This window comes from Eurosta solidaginis, chromosome 2, assembly GCF_040869045.1.
Source record: "Eurosta solidaginis isolate ZX-2024a chromosome 2, ASM4086904v1, whole genome shotgun sequence".
Taxonomy (NCBI): Eukaryota; Metazoa; Arthropoda; class Insecta; order Diptera; family Tephritidae; genus Eurosta; species Eurosta solidaginis.
In genome coordinates, this window is record NC_090320.1 from 218,468,993 (window position 1) to 218,488,869 (window position 19,877).

The 19,877-nt window shown below is 39.7% G+C and overlaps 2 protein-coding genes across 2 annotated transcripts in view; one reads left to right on the forward strand and one right to left on the reverse strand.

Annotated features, from left to right (window-relative positions):
• LOC137240613 (cytoplasmic dynein 2 heavy chain 1-like) overlaps positions 1 to 19,877 on the forward strand; it is an 83,464-nt gene that overhangs the window by 24,735 nt on the left and 38,852 nt on the right. Inside the window, exons 13-17 of the mRNA XM_067767102.1 lie at positions 1,299 to 1,515; positions 1,596 to 1,847; positions 7,198 to 7,851; positions 8,027 to 8,209; positions 11,517 to 12,520. Of these exons, the coding sequence (XP_067623203.1) occupies positions 1,299 to 1,515; positions 1,596 to 1,847; positions 7,198 to 7,851; positions 8,027 to 8,209; positions 11,517 to 12,520 (2,310 nt within the window). The remainder of the gene's footprint in view (positions 1 to 1,298; positions 1,516 to 1,595; positions 1,848 to 7,197; positions 7,852 to 8,026; positions 8,210 to 11,516; positions 12,521 to 19,877) is intronic.
• The window catches only part of LOC137240612 (uncharacterized), a 38,661-nt gene continuing 33,934 nt past the window's right edge, over positions 15,151 to 19,877 (reverse strand). The window contains exon 2 of the mRNA XM_067767101.1: positions 15,151 to 17,421. Within this exon, the coding sequence (XP_067623202.1) occupies positions 16,375 to 17,421 (1,047 nt within the window). The 3' untranslated portion in view covers positions 15,151 to 16,374. The remainder of the gene's footprint in view (positions 17,422 to 19,877) is intronic.

Here is a 19,877-nt window from a genome sequence, read left to right on the forward strand (position 1 = left end):
CAAACAAGGTACGCTTTTGATCCGACTCAGATAACGACGATTCCACTTCCCGAAATGGCACCACACGATTGAACTGCACCTAGGAGCTCGATGATGTAGACGATGACGATAATAATCTGGGACTTCCGATGTCGAGGAATTGATAAAGAGTATGAGAAACTTTTTAGCTTGCCTGATACCAAACCTTACCATATTTCTCCTCTGCTCGAGTGTTTCCCGAGGCTCGTTGCACATTAAAAGCACTTAGTTGGAACTTTTCTTTGGTTGCTATAATTGGAAAGCTGCCCGGTCGTGTATCGGGACATCTGGATCCTGCATCCTGAATCAATAGATGAGTTTCAGTTCATCATGGGCAATAAAATACCCGCTCGAAGCCTCGAAGGAATTATAGATGTCTGGATGGTCTTCATGGAAAGGTCATCAAATGAGTTCCTGATCTGAGCTACTCTCAGCAGGCTAATTTCGCAAAAAACGGACTTTATACCTGCAGCTTCTGTGTATCTACCGACGTCACGGAAATCATTAAGGGCGTGAGAAGATTTTTAAGTTGCCTTATGCCGAATCTTACCATATTTCCCCTTTGCTCGAGTGTTTCCTGGGACTCGTTGCACATTAAAAGCACTTACTTGGATCTTGCATCCTGAATCAATAGATAAGTTTCAGTTCATTATGGGCAAGCAAATGCGCGCCCAAAGCCTCCAAAGAATTATCGGAGCCTGGATGGTCTTCGTCGAAAGGTCATGAAATGAGTTCTTGATTTTAGCTACTCTTAGCAGGTTAATTTCACAAAAAAACGGACTTTATAACTGCAGCTTCTGCATATCTTCTCGCCATTGATGGAACGAACTGGATATTGTTTCTACATAAGGAGCTCGACAACGATGTCGCCCATCATTGGAATTCCAAACAGCCAAAACTTTCCTTGCAACCTGGTGGTTACGTCTGACCACCCCGCTATAGGTAGCTTTGCCGATGTTGAAACACTTATGGAAGGGCCCTCGCTATGTTTACTGAAGTCTCTTTTGACTTTCCCTTTCCTGAGAGCGATTCCACTTCATCGGCTGGTGTGTTTTCGGTAGTTTGCTGTTATTGCAGCTTTTATACGGCTTGTTTGCAAAGGTAGTCTCAAACTTCTCGATGACTTTCCCGTACTTCACTCTGTGTTCGGAATTTCGTTTCAGGGTCTCTCCATCTTCCGCTTATGTTAATTAAATTTTTTTTTGAATTTCTGTTGCTGGGACGCTACCTACGCAGTCCGATCAACAAACGTTTGTATATGCATATTTTAATTTTAACAGCTGGGTGTATCTAGAGCCAGTCTTTGGAGCTGGTACATTAAGAAATGAAGAAGCACTTTTTCGTCGCATTGACAAAGACTTCCGTTACGTGATGCGTGAAATTCAAGCTGACCCTCGGGTAATCTCACTTATCAAAATTAACAACATCACAACGATTGTTAGTTCACTGGAATCACAGCTAGCTCGTTGTCAAAACAATCTCATGACCTACATTATGGTAAGCTAATATAATTTTCTGATTCAAATTCAATTCATCTCATATGTGTTTGTATACTTTCCGATGTATATTTTGCATAGGATAAAAGGAATTCCTTTCCACGCTTTTATTTTCTTGGTGATGACGATTTGCTAGAGATATTGGGGCAAGCAACGAAGGATGCGGAAATTATACAAAAACATATCAAAAAGCTTTTCCCAGGCTGTCACAGTCTTGGTATAGTAAAGTCATTGAATGGAGATTTAACTGTGTACACCATACAATCAGTGCAAAGTGCAGAAGGGGATGTTTTACAGTTGCAACAAGCCGTACCGATGAAAGGCTCTATTGAGGTTGGTGGTAAAAAACGAGTCTTTGGCATTTTGACAACGAGCAAAAGTAGTCAAACAATTTAGATGCTTTCAAAATAATATTTTTGCTGTAACATGAGCCATTGGTTTTAAATGAATTTCTCCTGTATACCCAGTAGTGCTTTTAATGGTATACGCATATGAATTTAGCCCAAATATAGACTTTTTTCTTTCAGAATGCTTAGCCCTTAGACTAGCGTTGTGGTCTGATAGATCATTTTCAAAAATTTTAATAAAAATGTTTGGGTTCCCCTACATTTTTCGACAAACCGTCTTATGACTTTATAAAGTTCCATAAGGAGTTTATATTCCAGTATAGAACAATATCGTTTGTCTAATTTTTTGTGTAAAGAACATCGTTTTGTGTTATATGTGCGTTTTTCCAGGTTGTGGTCTATCAGACCACAGCTTAGAAAATGTGCCTACCTTATAAATATTGGACACAAATGCAACTCTGTCGAATTTCAAGAACAGCTGACACAAACAGCTAAATGCAAAATCAAATTAGTTATTTCCTTTCAGTCAAATAGTGTGTTTTGCATAAAAAAATTTTAGCGCTCGAAAATGAATTTTAGTTAAAGGGAAAAGGATAAAGTGTTAAAAGAATGTCGCCGTAATACCCGATACGGCAATCTTACTGACAGCGCACAAGGAGAATATAACGCCAGAATAGTATCTTTATTTGCTTTGGGTGAAGAAGATCGCGAAGAAGAACCATTTACAGGAGGTGAAGAACTCGAGCCTTATTTTGTGCCTATTGGTATGGCTTCGGATGCTTCAGATATTGAAGAAAATACCATAATCGAGAATTGTGTTTAAGAAGGTAGTGACACGATGTAGAATATAATTTCACCACCGGGAACCGATGGCGAGTGCAACGATTGGTCAGCATTTTCTTGCAAAAGATGGGAAGGTTTGGGGCATTACTCCACCCACCAGCACGGATCGTAAAAGAGCACATAACTGTCCAGTAGTTGCTAGACCAGGGCCAACAATATCCGTCTTTCCGAACCCTATTTCGAATTGCTGATATAGTTGTGCGGGAAACGAATCGAAAGGCTAAAGCAGTTATTGAGAAGCAATACTCAAAATTGGGAATCATTTTCTGAAGTGGAATGTTAAGCTTTCATTGGTTTGATATTGTTTTGCGGCACTTTTCATGCTACGTCACAGCCCCTTAACCATATAATCATCAAATTTACAAAGCAACTATGTCATTTAATCGTTTTCAAGATATTTTACGGTTCATTCGATTTGACAATGCAAATACGAGGACTGTATGACTACAAGCTAGTAAAAATGCTCCAATAGATGATATTTGGATTATGTTAAATGCTAAGTTAGAGCGTGCTTATGTCCCAAATGCGCAGATAACGGTTGATGAGCAGCTGTTTGCTTATAATGGAAGAACCAAGTTCACACAGTATATTCCATCGAAGCCTGCACAGTATGGAATCAAAGTTTGGTGGGCTTGTGACTCAACATCCAATTATTCATTGAAGGGCCAAATTTATACTGGTAAACTAAGCGATGCACCTAGGGAAATAAATCAAGGTCAACGGGTTGTGATGGATTTAGTTGAAAAATATTTCCGCGCGGACGAACAATATACGCGGACAATATTTTTTCATCACTAGAATTAGCTAGCGATCTTATGTCGAAAAACTTGGGTTTCTTTGGAAGAATAAAAGATTCATTCGACCAGAATTGCTTGCATCTTCTACTCGTCCATTGAACAGCAGCACCTTGTGTTTCTACGAAAATGACTTTTCTTTATGCTCGTACGTGCCAAAGAAATACAAGTCTGTGATTCTAATTTCAACCGAACATTACACTTTCGACGTTGCTGGGGAGAACAGCAAGCTCCTGCAAATATTAGAATACAATAAGTGTAAGGCGGGAAGAGATACCATGGATCAAATGATATCATTTTACTCTTGCAAACGCCAAACAAGGCGCTGGCCACTTGCATTCTTCTACAACATGCTGGACGTTTCAGCGCTCGCTTCTTTCATCATATTTTATGAATTATCCCCAAAGAGGGGAACTGATAAACGACGGGAATTTTTGATTGAATTAGCACATCAATTGGTTAAACCACACATGGAGTTACGAGCAGCCAAGCCGAATATATCGTGATTCCAGCATATCAAAGATGCCACGAAAGTTTTCAATGTTTTCGTAAATTAATTGATTTTTTAAACCTTATTGGTATTCTTATAAACAATTTCTCTTCAGCCTCCATCTTCTTCAGTGCCAATACAAAAGAATTTGTCTATATATGCCCCATCTGCCTCTAACCGGCCTGCTTGTCGTATTTTCTATAAGGAGGATAAAAGAAACAGGAAAACGCGTTTCCATTGCATGAAATATAAATCTCCGGTTTGTTATTCGTACTCAAGTAAAGTGTGTTTCAAATGCATTGCTACAGAAACACAAAGAGACTCCTCGAACTAAGGACTTATAGGAGTCTATTTTCATTCAGACTGGCATATGAATTGAAAAAATTAACATTCATACTGTTACGAATATTAGCAACACTAAGGGGTACTGCCATCTCTAAGCCGATGCTAAGCAGTGATTGTATGCACATCAATAATTTAACTATTATGTCTACACATATGTACGTACACGCAGCGGAGAAGCAACGCACAAACACATGCAGATATCTTATCTGAGATATGCAATATAATTGTGGAAGTGTCGCTCACAAATACACGCGCATATGAGAGCTATACACGAACATTTGTAGTTATAATTATAGCAGATAACCAACTAGTAGATTCTAGAACAGAACCGCCTAGATATGTCAACTAGGAAACCAAACACTATAAAAGGCAGCAACAGTAGAGGTGCGAGAATCAGTTGGAGTTAAGACGCTATCTAGCGAGCAATAGCAGTATTATTTTGAAAATCAATTTCGTTTAAGCAAGCTATCAGTTGCGAATTATAAGTGTTATTTTTAAGTAGTCTAATAAAGACCATTATTGCATTATTCAATATTGGAGTTATTTAATCAACAGTTTAGTGATTCGAACTTAGCAGAAGGTTGCAAATAAGAGGATTTGCAGTAAATTCGTTACAATACATTTTTGGAACAATTCTTGACTATATTTTTGAATTAAATAAACTTTGTAACTCATTTGGTTTGTTCGATTACTTTTTTTGTGCAGTGGCACGTATACATTACCTTGTGGTCTGTCAGACCACAACATAGCGTTAACGATAATTTAAGCCACCAGTAGTCTAAGGGTTAGGGACGAAGAATAAGCCGATTAAAGCGCGTTGTGCAAAAAAAAAAATGGACTACGGGGTGGGAATATGAATTGGCCCATATAAGCTCCATACAGATCGATGGCTGACTTTCTTTTTCTTTTCTGCTCGCTTCTACGTCGCGTTGTCCAAAGCTGTTTTGTGCATGCCGGGGATGAATTATCTGTTCAACAAATCTTAAGTATAATGATAGTCTGTTTGGGCCACTTACAAACAGAACTTATTTTCTACACTGATGAAATTAATTGGGATGTAAAGTGCAGCTGTATTTTCCATGAATGCCAAATCTGGCTCATTCAGACTCACTTAACTCGTTCGATGTTACCGGGATCACCAGCTTAACCATATATACGTTCAGCAGGCTGGATAGGCACCAAGTTCTATGAAGGTTTCACCCCTACCTGATAGCCACGCCTAAAGGTTACTCACTGGCAGAAAATACAGGCCTGCCAAAACACCGCTCTCAGAACCGCTAGGGGCGGTCTCCCCAGAACCCCCAGTACTCCCCATTAGGGATAAAAATAAAATGCTGAGCAAACAGTTCCTGTTGAATACCCAGAATATTGGGCATACCAACAGACATCTGATTGAAGAGGCCATACCTCCCAGGGGCTTAAGAAGTCATCTACGCAAGCATTGTGAAACACAGCCGTATGAAGTAAAAAAACACAAACAGGTCCTCAGTCATATCCACAAACAGGTGTCGGACCTCTAGGACTAGGAACCCAGTTCTTAAAGAAAAATACCCAGAACTCGCAGAAGAGGAACGCCCTCCTCTAGGGAGACGCCCGTCACTTCAGCTCAACTTTAACAAGTTAAACTCTTACCTATCCAGAATCATCACCGACATACAAAATGTATGTACTGCTTGCAATGTGTCCTCACATGACACCAACCATCTCTTCAATTGCAATGTGGAACCAGCCTTGAAAGTCCATAAAATCTCTCAACATTTCGCCGTCGGACTTCTCTTTATACATCAGTATAGTTGGAATTTTTGGGAGGACTTTTGTATAGCCTGTCGACCTTCCATACAAACGCAAAGGTTTTTCCAGGTGACCCTTTGGGCCTTCTTAGCTGTCTTTTTGGAGATTTTTAAAGTAGCTGTGTATGCATGCCTAGATACGGTTAGTTTTCGTAGTTAAAAAGTATTCTACTTTTCTTTCTCAGCGAGGAAATCTTGGAGCTTCACCAGTAGGTCTCAAAAGAAGATAGAAACTTTGAAGTTTGCTAAAAGGAATTTCTCGTGCGATGCATGTCAGTCAGACCCAATCGGAGAGCAAGGAATAGTGTGATATCTAGAACTTCATTTCTGCTTAAGGTTGCAAAGATGAGTTCGCTATCGAGATTACTTAAGCTTTGGTTAGATTAGGTTGAGACGTAGCCACCCCGGTTATGGATGCTCACACGAACATCATAAAGATAACGCTGACGTGAGATATAGCTACTTAGAGAGCTGTAGGACAAGTCCTTCCGAGTATTTAGTTTTTTTATTTTTTTTAGTCATGCATGTAGCTTGTCGATGATTCCAACTCGCACGCCCTCATGCAGGTGCAGCAAGAGGAGTTTTCTAGAGACTTTCCGCATGGACTCCCCTTTGACAGTGACCCTTCAAAATGGCAATCACAATCGATATATGAGCCTTGGTGAACTCAATAATTTCAACAGACCGCTTGCTATCCACTTCTGGTCAAGACAATCTTACTACCCTGCAAGAGGTAGTGTCCGCCCAGAGTTTGCTTAGCTAATTCGGGGCCCATCTAAGAGGAGTAAACTACATGTGGCCCGGGGTAATCCGTATTCCCTAGATATATTACTTAAACTTGGATATTAAGAAAAATAACGTCTAGAAGGCAATTCAAACTCTTCGACAAGCTAATTGAGTGACAAGTATTCTGTTGAGCTCTCCGACTAACGTATACTAATGATGTCATCAGAGTTGTTTTTAACTTTCTCATTGAGTCGAAAAAAACATACGACAATAAAGCGCTACTGGGTATATATTTTAGCTGCCAATCGAACTTAAAACTCCTCACTTAATTTTTTTTTTTCGCTTCAGGATTGGCTCAATCACTTAGTTAGCTCCATACAGAGTACACTTAAAGACGCAATATTTGAATGCCATTCAACCACAGGCGCTACTGAGAAACTCTCTGAGGCAATGTTACGAAAATACCCCATCCAAGTGTTAAGCACAACTCGTGCCATACAGTTTACCACCCAAACAGAGAAAGCCATATTGTCCATGTCATTGCGAAAGCTGCATCAGACGCTCAATTCTGAAATAACACACTTTGCCAATATGAAAAACCAAACAAACGACATATTGCTACAGATTAAACTGCGAGCTCTATTATTCGATTTGGTGCACTATGCTTCGGTAGTGGAAAAGTTACAACAACACAATGTGATGCATGTCAACGATTGGCATTGGTTGTGTCAGTTGAAGTTCTATTTTGGCGGCATTAATGGGCGTTTAGTTGTTGTGCGTATGGTTTACGCTGAGTTCGAATACTCATACGAGTTTCTCGGCAATCCCAATAAGCTTGTGAATACAAATTTGACACATAAATGCTATCTCATCCTAACGCAAGCGATGCAAATGGGCTTGGGTGGTAATCCCTTTGGACCGGCTGGCACGGGTAAGACGGAATGTGTTAAGGCATTAGGTTCAATGTTGGGTCGTTTAGTGTTGGTTTTCAATTGTGATGAGGTAAGTTGGTTGAGCAAAAGGCATGCAAGGTATGTAAGATATATAATGTTAATATACTAACTCCTGCTTGTATCCGTTTGTAATAAAATAATATTTAAATTTGGTATCAGCATGCAAATGCTGATCTCTGTCATCATGTCAATGTGCTATTATCTTCCTCTTCTTCTTCATTCAGAATGTAGACACTGAATCGATGAGCCTAATTTTAACTGGACTAGTGCGTTGCGGAGCTTGGGGTTGCTTTGATGAATTCAATCGTCTACATGAAGCGACACTCTCAGCTATTTCTATGCTAATACAACCCATACAGATGGCTTTAAAGGATAAATCGGATGTGGTGCAAATCGGCGAACGGAGTGTAAGTAAAATTGGAATACTAGAGCGCGAAGTTGAAGGTGTTTTTTGCATGATTTGAATATTCAATCGGTTTCACTGTTACGGTTATAGAAATCATAATGGTCACTGCATAAATTAAGCATGAAGCAGCATTAGACTGCCCTGCTAGACAGAGCTGACGGAAACTCCAACACATTAACAGAATTTTTGACATCACTAATACACTCGCATAAATGTTTCATTTTATTCCTATGGAAAACCATGGTATATATGTGTATTAAGCTGGGTCGATTTATTAACCTATATCGCGCCATCGATTTTTCGATATGTTTTGGGCTCAGGAAAAAAAGTTCCACTAAGCATACCCAAAATAATAATTTTCGAGCCTGCAAAATTTGAGTTTTTGACTTTTTTCTTTGATTTTTAAGGTTTTTTCATGACCTTCTTAAAAAAATTTCATTTGATTTTTAAATTTTCATGTATACCCTGTCCGACTCAAAATTGTCCGCTTTGGCGATAACAGTTTTTTGAAAAAAAAAAATATTTTTTGGGGGTTGAGGAGTGTTTTGGTGAAAAAATTTATTTTTTCGCCATTTTTTTTAAGGGTTTCGTCAGAAACGTGCAAAAGTGTTGCCGATGAAAACGAATTTGTCTCATAGTTCCTATCCCACTTAAAATTGTGCATTTACAGTTTAAAAAAAAAAAATTTTTTTTTTGGTTTTTTGGACGATTTTTTCAGACAACCATCTATGCCCAATATCTAAGCTTGTGGTAAAATTTGATGTTGCTAGCTGTTAAAATGAGGCAGAAATGGCGAAAACCCTCTTATTGAACAATCGATTGTATGGGAGGTATATGCTATAGTGGTCCGATCCGGTCGATTCCGACAAATGTCAAATCCCCCATCAAAATATGACTGCTTACCAAATTTCATCAACAATTGTTTTTGTTTTTATCAGCCTATTGATAAATCATTCAAGATTCGAATCGAGGTCAAGGCCAGAACAATCATTTTTTTTCTAATGATAATTATTGTTATTTTTTAATTTTTCTAAATTTGTGTATAGCTAAATGGTTAGCGCAGCATGCCTAAAGCGTACTGATGATGAAGGCTTAGCACCCTTCGAAATGGATCTATCTGCGCAGCTATGGCAGGTTGTCTGAAAAATTGTCTACTTACTATTCCAAAAACAAAATACAATTTTTCAAATTTAGAAAAATAAAAAAAAAAAATAACAATAATTATCATTGGAAAATTTCATCAAGATATCTCAAAAATTGAGGGACTAGTTTGCGTTCAAACAAACGGACGGACAGACGGACATGGCTAAATCAACTTGGCTCGTCCCCTGATCATTTTAGTATACTTATTGGTGGGTCTAACGGAAACATATACATAAAAAATGATTTGGAGCCTTGAAAATGAAAAAAATCGATTTCGACCAAAACAAGTCCCAAAAACGAAAACTAAAAAATTTTTTTTTAAAACTGTTAATGCCAACGTTTTTAACGCATAATTTTAAGTGGTATAGGAATTATGAGACAAATTCGTTTTCATCGGCTACACTTTTGCACGTTTCTGAAGAAACCCTTAAAAAAATGGCGAAAAATAAACTATTTCACCAAAACAGTCCTCAAAACCCAAAAAATATTTTTTTTTCAAAAAACTGTTAAAAAAGTTTTTAGCGGACAATTTTGAGTCGGACAGGATATACATGAAAATTTTAAAATCAAATGAAAATTTTTTAAGTAGCTCATGAAAAAAACCTTAAAAATCAAAGAAAAAAAGTCAAAAAACTCAAATTTTACAGGCTCGAAAATTATTTTTTTGGGTATGCTTAGTGGAACTTTTTTTCCTGAGCCAAAACCTATCGAAAAATCGATGGCGCGATATGGGTTAACTTTCGTCTATGCAAATCAACCCAGCTTAATGTGTATGCATACACGTATACGAAATGTTTACATCAGGTTTGTCATGTCGCTTCTAACAACCTGATAGAAACTTTGCTTTACGCTGTAATGTAAATTTCCATCAGCCATATCTCACTTAGTGAGATTTAGTTGGTATGCCGCCGCAAGCATGGCTGCCTGGCTGTCTGACATAATGACGATACTCCTCGAGGATAAGCCTCTCCGTAAACACGCTCTACCACAAACTTCTGTTATATGGATTTCTTCCTTCAATATAGTGGTTAACATCCCATTGTTATCGATTTCTTGAAGCTCGGCCTATAGATACGAGGTACCGTTTTCCAGTCATCTAATTTCGATACATTCGTGAACAAGGCCTCTGAGTCAAAGTCAGTAGATGAATTCCCTGTTTCGCAAACATATCCCCCTCATGTTGTATACATCCACACCGAGTTATTCACGTCATGTCTGTGAAAAAGCCGGACAATAAGTATGAAGGGATTAGATGACTTTATCCTCTTATCGTATATGCAATTATCATATCTGGGTTTGTCCCATATAAACCATACCTCATAGATTCCTGTCGAGAAGTGTCCTGTAACGGGCTAATCTCCATTAAGGAATTCTGCTTACGGAACCTTAATAGTTCTATTGAGAGCTTGGAATCTATAACCGATCCGAAGGATCTTGATACTTGGCAATAAGTATCACCAAGTCCAAGAAAGCTCTAGAACTGCTAAAAGCGAAAACCTAAATGGATGAATAAACCTTAGTGAGCACAGAGACGACGACTTAATGCTTGCCATCTATAATTGCTTGGATGAATTTAGTCGCATTAAAAGTAGTGATGTCAGTGAACAGCTTCATTCTTTGTCCGGAACCCATCTGACAACCTGGACTTAACCATCGGAATGTTTGTTATTCCGTTAATTTTTCATGAATGTTCTTTTGCAAAGGAATACAGAGATACTTAACCAAATCAGTTGCTTCCCGAATGCAGGGGTCATTTCTACAACTCAGTGTGGGGCCTTAATCGCACTGTGGAAAATTTCGTTTTTATGAGCGCTAAGTATTTCGCCAGGAGATGGTTCGGACACTAGTCTCAACGCCCATTTGTTGGCGTTACAATACATCCACTATCAATTCGTCAGGAAAGTCAGTTGTGCACATAAGATGCATCTAACTTATGGTTCCAATAATGACCACATCTAGGGATCTACTTGTACTAGAGTAAAAGAAAAGCTTTACAATCAGTGCTCCATTGTGATATTCGGTAGACGCCACTCAGCCCAGGAAACCTATTCATACCTGAATCATATCCATTAGGATTTGTTCATCCTACTTGGTGTTTGTGTATCGTCCCTACTACATTGCATTTCCAACATTTTTCTTATCTTTCATTGACTTCTTACAAACAGACAAAACTCAACCATCATTGCGGAATTTTTGTTACGCTAAATCCGGCCGGTGCCGATTATGGTGGCCGCCAAAAGCTACCAGGCAACATTCAGGCAATATTTCGGCCGATTGTTATGCAAGAACCAGAACCTTTGGAAATTTCACGTGTCATGCTTTTCGTAGAAGGATTTCAACATGCCAGCGAGATTGCCGAACGCATTGTCGAGCTCTTCGATTTGTGCACAAAAATGTTATCTGTACAACGTCATTACGATTGGGGTTTAAGAGAGTTGAAAACTATTTTATTAGCTTGTGGCAACGAATTACGTGCACAGTTAAACAACAACAATCAAGACCGAAGTGTTGTTAACTTAACCAACACTGATGTGGATGCTGCAACAATTGACAGCACCGAAGGCGTTTTAAATATCGAAATGTCAGTTGTAGTGCGAATGTTGCGTATGTCTATTCTTTCTAAGTTGCAACTACATGATGTAACACGCTTCGATATGCTACTGGCTAACGTTTATCCGGAAATTGGAAAAGTCACACAAATTAAATCCGAATTACAAGAGGCTTTAGTAGAGGCGAGTGCAAAACTCGGATTTTGCGTGAACGATATGCAAATCGAAAAAGCGTTACAGTTAAATGAACAACTCAACAAACGTATGGGGGTAATAGTTGTTGGTCCGCCAGGGTGTGGAAAATCTACTGTAATCGCATTGTTGAGGCAAGCTTTGATGACGATGAGAGCAACAGCAACAAAATCAATGTCATCAACAACGACACCAACATTGAGTGCAACACAAATTCGCTTGCATACAATCAATCCAAAATCGATGAGTCGCGTACAATTGTTAGGTCGTCTTGACCCAGAGACGCGTCAATGGATGGATGGAGTGCTGACGAATACGGCTGTGGTGGTTAATGCGGAGTCATCAAATGTGCACTCGTGGATAGTGTGTGATGGCAGTATTGATCCAGAGTGGATTGAAGCTTTAAACTCAGTATTGGATGACAATAGGTGAGTGAATGAAAATGTATAAAGTTGTAGGTGTTTAAGAGAATAAAAGAGCGAGATTAAATTAAGGGACTCGGCATAAAACATGTAGGCACCAGCTGTAGAGGAGCTCGACCTCAGTCTCTTCGGAGGTGCATAAATCGTGTCAATTTATTAGTGATGTTATTAATCATATGATGGGAACTACTAAGAACTATGTCCGGACTATATTGGCATCATCAGTTACTGTCGCTACACTGAAGAACAATTTTGACGGTTACGAAGCTCAGAATATTCAGAAATCAACGGTTCCTTAGGTGCGATAGGCAAACAAAAAAATTCGTTCCCGCAGGTGCAAGAGGTGTAAAAATTCGGTCCCGTAGCAGTCCGTACGGGATTCTTATCCGGCAAGGGACTGCTAACATCCGTAACACTTCTTTAAACCATAAAGCGGTATTTTTGGGGTTTCAAGATATCAGATGTCACATTAAAAAATAAAAATAAAACTTCTACATCCGATGAGCTTTAGGCCGAGCTCCTCTTCCAATTTGCGTCATACTACATTTTATTTTTTTCCAACAAAATTTTCACTGAGAAGTTTATCCTAATAGTACGCGTGTCTCCCTGGGAAGTCTGCTTACCTCAACTGCGAACTTCCGGTATTGTGCTCTGAGAACCGAGCTCGACGGGCATTTGTGGGCATATATTTTTGTCGACTCTTCGTAGATGAGGCTTAGAGCAGATCTGGTTCAAACGGCTAAGTTCTTGTGTCCCGGATTCCTTAATGGTGCTTGCCGATATTACTGCTTATGTCCTTGGGAGGTGAGGGCTCTTCCATCAATTGCGTGTTAGGATGCCCAAGTATCTCCTTTATGGGCAGTATTCGCACCTCATTGTGTAGATGATGTTCTGGCGTCATAAGACATTCTGTGGCAGTTATGAGCGCGGTATTTTGACAGGCCTGCATTTTCTTCCAATGTAATTCTTATAAGCTCGGCGACCTTATCGGTAATGCGTAGCCATGGGCGTTTTTTCTTCTTTTTCCCAAGTGCTGCGAGCCAGAACTTGAGGATTTTACGGCGCTGAACATTAGGTAGGATTCCAGCTGCATGCTCGCCAAAATGTACCTCATTATCGAACGTCACTCCTAGCCATTTTGGGTGTCAGACAGTCGGTAGCGTAATGTCATCGACCTGGATGTCCTATGTTACCGACATTTGGTTTGTTCACGTTATAAGGAGGCTGAGGACTTGACCGGTAATAGTGCCTGGAAAATAGTCGTTAGTTTTACAGCAAAGCTCATAAATGGAAGGTCCAGAACCTATTGCCATAGTCGTGCAATCATCGGTGTAAGAAGCAATGGTAACTCCTTTGGGAGGGGATGGGAGCTTCGATATGTGAAAATTAATCCATCCTTCTTGGTATTTATGTTACGTTCCAGAAATGGGCCGACGCCTGTCGACCACTCGAATAATTTGCCACCTTTTGCGAGTGGATGGAAGGGTGGACCCTTTCAAGTCTTGCAGTAACGTGCTTGTGTCTTAAAGGTATTTAGCGCGGTGCGGGAGTTATGTAATTTCGGGAGGCCGTTCTTGTGGCTGGCAAGACGCAGGTTTGCGGTGAAATAAGGGAGCATTGCCGCTTCAAGTGTTTTGGCTGCAGGCGATAGGAGAGATATCGGGCGTTATGAGTCTTCTTCGTTAACAGGTTTCGAAGGCGTTAGTAGCGGTATCACCCTCGCCATTTTCACGAATGATAAAAGTGGGCAGAGACAGGTTAAAGACAAGCGCCCGATAACTAAATCCATCATTGGCAAGGTTTATTAGCATCGGCATGGCATTCCCATTAGGCCCTAATGGTTATGATTGTTTAGCAGGTTTGATGGCTTATTCAACCTCTTTGGCCTTTTGCGTTCGTCATGCATGTATTCGCATCCTATATAACTTTATCATCAAAAGCGATGATTTTTGCTTTTTTGGCATTGAAACAGACTTTAGGATTGACAATAACTTACCAACACCAGCTGAGAGGTTACAGTTCTTTAGATGTTACTCCCATTTCGCCTGCTTGTTTTTATTTTCAAGTTGTCTGATGCGCAAGTTTACGTCTCTGACTTGAGAGTCGCCAAGGTACTGTCTCACAAGGTCACGCTCCCTAGCCAAAGCTGTGGTCTTCGTTGGAAAATTTTGCCGGAATTCCGGAATTCTTCTATCGAGACCAAAGCGCACCGAGGCGACCTCCACGACCTTACGAAAAGTACTTTCCCCTTGACGGGCATCATTTGATATTCGTAGAGCGGCAAAAGGAGTATCTGTTTATACTTTATAGTTAGCCCACTTTGCTATTTTGAAGTTAGTGAAAGTGTGGCGATTACACGCGATGAATTCGACCGAGAGAAGTATGGGGAGGTAGTCCGATGCTAATGATAGCATCCGCTGCCAGTTGACGCAGTTAAAAAGACCTGCGCTGATAATGCAATTGTCCGGCAAGCTTAGTCTCTTGTTTCGCAGCTATGCGGATGTTGTGCCACTTCATCAAATTTTATATCTCCGTAATCTTCTTAGTTAGCTCGTTACTTTTTAAGTATTCGACTGATTTAATAATTTGTTAAAGAGTGTTTTCCTGAGAGGTAGGTTTTTAAAATAACAAAAATCTTTTATATGTATATATGTATTTAAATTTGACAAATTTATTTTTGCTGCTTTATGATATAATTAGTATCGGCGGCAAAACTACGCCACGCAGCAAGGGCGAAAGAGTTGACCATATAACCAAAAAAAGTGTCGAGTAATGTAGTGCCGCTAGGTGTGTTCTTAGCTTAAGTTAGTTAATATCACAATCTTTTACGCAGGAGAAAAACGCTAGATAAAATATCAACAAAATGCATTGTTTAAAGTTAATGAATTTCACTACAGTTCTTTTCACTGGGCTGCACGGCAACCTACCAACAAATCAGAATTGATTTCGCCGCCTCAGCGGGTTAGGGGCTTATAATATACCCGCGGCAGGTATGCCTGTCGTAGGAGGCGACTAAAATACCAAATTTATTCAAGGAGTTGTGTAGCGCAACCCTTTTAAGAGGTTGTCAGCGCAATTTATAGATTCTTCAATTGTGAACCTCACATACCCGTGGCGAATCATTTTTCTTCAGCAGCCGTGGCTCTGGTGACCATAAGTTCCTCATGGATCTAAGGGGTTTCATGTGGTCATAATAAATCGTTCCCGAGATGCTATTCCGGCAAAGGACCATCTAAATCGTTAACACCCCACAAAACCTTCGGGGAGTGTCCTTATATCTACAACAACAACAATCGATTTCGCCTTTGTTGCATATTTTGTGAACTGTATTTGAATTTTGAAATGTACTCTTATAAGCTAAGGTTCAAAATTAAATGGTAATGAGAGGAATAAGATCAAAAATGCGTTAAATATTGCATTAAATATTTTTAAAGGACTTAAAGCAAATATACCACACAACACGAGCAAAATGACATATCAATATACATGCATTAATGTATTTATATGATTTAACAAGGATTCTATGATCACATTATTCTTAAATCTACGGTTTGCTCCAATTGTTAATTGCTGGTGTTATTTGATGAAAATGAAAATCATAAATAATTAATGGCTTTGCATAGAACTTACTAAATATGAACAAAACAAAAGATCAGTTCTGATACTAAATTTTACGGCAAAGCCGAAGCGAACTTAACTACAACTACATTTAAAAGATCCCTAACTGCTAATGCCAAATAATTAGAAATAAAAAAATACTTTATAAAAAGATTGCATTTAAAAAATCCATGTGTTCTCAGCTTTTAGCTTGAACTTTCAGCACAACGCTTGCTTTTACGTTGACAACGGTTCTACGGTTATTAAGAACCTTTATTAGCCGCATAATGTTGCATGTGGTGTTGATGCTGTTGATGCAAATGTGTGGCTGGCGGTGGCAGATGTACATGTGTACGCATCTGTGACATATGTGCTTGCGGAGCCATATGCTGAAACATACTACACTGCTGTTGATGCAAATGATGAGCAGCATGTGCATGCGCATGCGCATGTGCATTCTGAAAATGATGTGGCGCGGCAATGATATCAGTAGATGTATGTAATATAATTTCCGGTTCAATCACAGGTATATCGCGATCATCACCATTGCCGGCGGATGTAGCACTGCTAACAGTATGCATACCTGCATGAACGGGAGACGAAGACGAGCCCACGGCATCAGGATTAAATTCCTGTTTGATTGGATGATATTCTTGCTTAATGCCATTTGTTGGATATAAGGAAGCACCTAAATTCTGATGTAAGATGGGATGGCACAATTGTGGCATTAAAGTCACACCAGCAATCGGTAATGGATGGTGGGCAAAATTTGGCGGTGGATAAAGTATGCTTTTGTTTATCTGCGTCATGTGCGCTATGGGTACTTGTTGATGTATATTCATATTCGCTGCCGCTGTGACGTTCAATCCAGCAGACATCGCGCTAGGCGCAGAGGTTGTGTTGGTGGGTGCATGACTACTATTTATTGTCACATGGATTGTTTGCTGATTAACAGTGGGCAAGCTTGAGCGTTGTCGACTATTATTATTTTGTGTTGGAGTACTACTTTCGTTTGGCATTGCATCCGAAATGATCACTTCTGGTTCTACTACAGGCACTGACGGTATATTTACAAGATCTGCTTGCAACGCTTCTTCGCTTATAATACCCTTTTTTCGTTCTTTACGAATTTTATCACGCAATTTTTCCAGCTGGCGAAAGGCTTCATTGGCACGACGTGCTTTCTTTCGATCACGATCTCGTTCCTGTTCCATGCGTCGATATTCGGGGTTCAGCCGTTTCATACGTTTTCGTTCCCGATCACGTTCGCGCATTAGCATCTTATTGCGTGCTTCTTCCTCAGGGGTGAGCTAAAAAAAAAATATTAAAATTTGGGTAATTAGTTAATGAAATTGGAAGAAGTTTATGGAGTTATTACTAAACTTGATTAAAGTGTAAAAATCGCCGGCGGAAAAGGGGGATACGCAACAGAAATACCCTACTGTCGAGTAAAGTCAACATCGAGTTAAAACCTTTGAACTCCCAAAAGCGGTAACAACTTTTAAGGCTGAACAACATATTTGTTTAGGTATTTAACACGAAATTTATCCCTGTATAGAAACCCCTATATAGATGCGTCCCGCAACGCAACACATCTGTTGATTACCCCCCAAGGGCGACATCCCCCAACCCTTTTTTACAATTTCTGACATTTATAAGCTCAGCCATGTAATGTGAAGGAAAATGGAGACGTTTGCTGTTCCCTCAGACACAACATATTTCATATTCTTTACTGACGGCTCTAAAACTGAACTTGGGTCAGACGCTGGGGTGTATGTTTAAGGCAATGGTGAGAACCTCACTTTTAGCTAGGAGTGAATGCTTCAATTTTCCATCACAATCTTTCATCAATAATTAGCGGTTAATCGTTTCTGCGAGTTTGACCGTTACGGAAAAAGTCACGCCAGATATCTCCGTTTCGCGATAACTGACTCCAATTTGGTACACTCAAGGACTGTATATTTAGTTGTTATGTAGTTGAGATGAAGCAACTCAGTTGCGGTCTCTCCTTTAACTGTTTCTAAAAACGGGTGTCGACAGTAGTACTCTTTAAGGCGGAGCGTCTTCTTACATACTTATAACAAAACCTATTCAGCGCAGCGTTTGGTAGGGTGTGATTTCTCTTTGTCGAGAGGACTTTACTTTTATTTAACTTCAGGCTTCCAGTCATAAACAATGTAGTTGAGAATAGGAGAAGTCGCTGGGGTTGCATCGCCTAACCATTCAGCCAAGATGGGCTATGAAAATATTCATACCTAAGCCCGAAACCAGTTTCAGCACTGCGTTCTTCAGGCATCAATGCCACGGTCAGAAACTGTGATCCTACTAAGTAATCTTAAGATGAAATCAATCTCAACCTCACATTGAACAAACAGGACTGCAGGCAACTCGCGGGTTAGGCTGCCAGGTCTTTTCACATGGTATTACCAATGACTGAGAGCATGATGCATGACAACCCAACCTGCTCTGCTTGTCTTGAGGAGGCCAGAGCATTTACTGTGCGCCTGTGCCACCTTTGAGGTCCTGCCCTACCGAATGAGGCTTAGATGTGTTGGGAGACTAACAACGAAGCCTTTTAATATTCAAAAATCTGCTTATATTAATTCATAAATCACGTTGATTTAAATGGTTTTCAATCAGTTGAATCGGATATATACTATACTCTCGGTCGCATAGAGCGTCACAGTACATAATTTGCGTGGAGAACTAGCACAGTTCGTTATCTGTCGAACCGAGCGGGTTAAGGGGCTAAGAATTTCCCCTTGGCAGGAATGACTGTTCTAAGAGCGAAACAAGATTCACAGACCTAAAATATTCGACGTTGGCATGTCAAACCTTTCGCGAAATGGTCGGGTTAGTAGATATCTCATCTCACACATACAATGTAATCATCAGCCGAAGTAGTTACTCACACATACACACCCATATGACTATGGGAAACGCATAAACTACAAATATACATGTATATCTCTGGTAACCAAGAAGGATATTCTAGAAGGTGAAACGTCTAGACCTTTGGAGAAATATGCCGAAGAGGCAACAGAGAGTATAAAAGCAGCGCAAGCTGAGGAGTGACTAATCAGTTTGATTTAAACACGCTATCAGTTACGAAGTGAAAATATTGGAGTGATTTGTTCAACAGTTTAGCGATTCGAACGTTAGCAGAAGTTTTCGAATAAACGGATTTTCCCAAAATTCGTTGCAATACTAATACATTTCGCTTGTTAGTGTCGAAAACTTTAACAGCATAACTACTAAAAACATATCAAAACGTGTTAGTATTTATGGGGAATTTGTAACGAGCTAATTTTCGTTGGAAGCGATGATTTATACAACCTATCTACGTGATTTGTCTAGAAAACCTTGCGTAGCATTGTAGCAAATATCCCTGTTTTAAACAGCCGAAATTCACAATCAACTTATAACGCTTTAACTTGAACTGATTTACTATCATTTGCTGGTGCGCCGCTTTTTATAGTCTGGCAACGCGAGAGTTTCCCTATATAAAGCTTCCAGGAATCGATGTATATTTGAACGATTTTCCATCATCCCTTGTCAAATTTGGTTTTGAGACAAACCGGTTTCGGCGTTGTGCTAGCATCAGCGTCAATTTTCGCTCTGATCTGTTGTCGTTTGCCTTGTGTTTATAGTTCGTGGGTAAATGAGCAGGTATTGTTAAAATAGATGATTGTGCATGTGCTGTGTGTTCATTAACAACCGAGGTTGGTTTTTAGTGATCGATTTGTGTGGCTGACTGAGGCAGGTA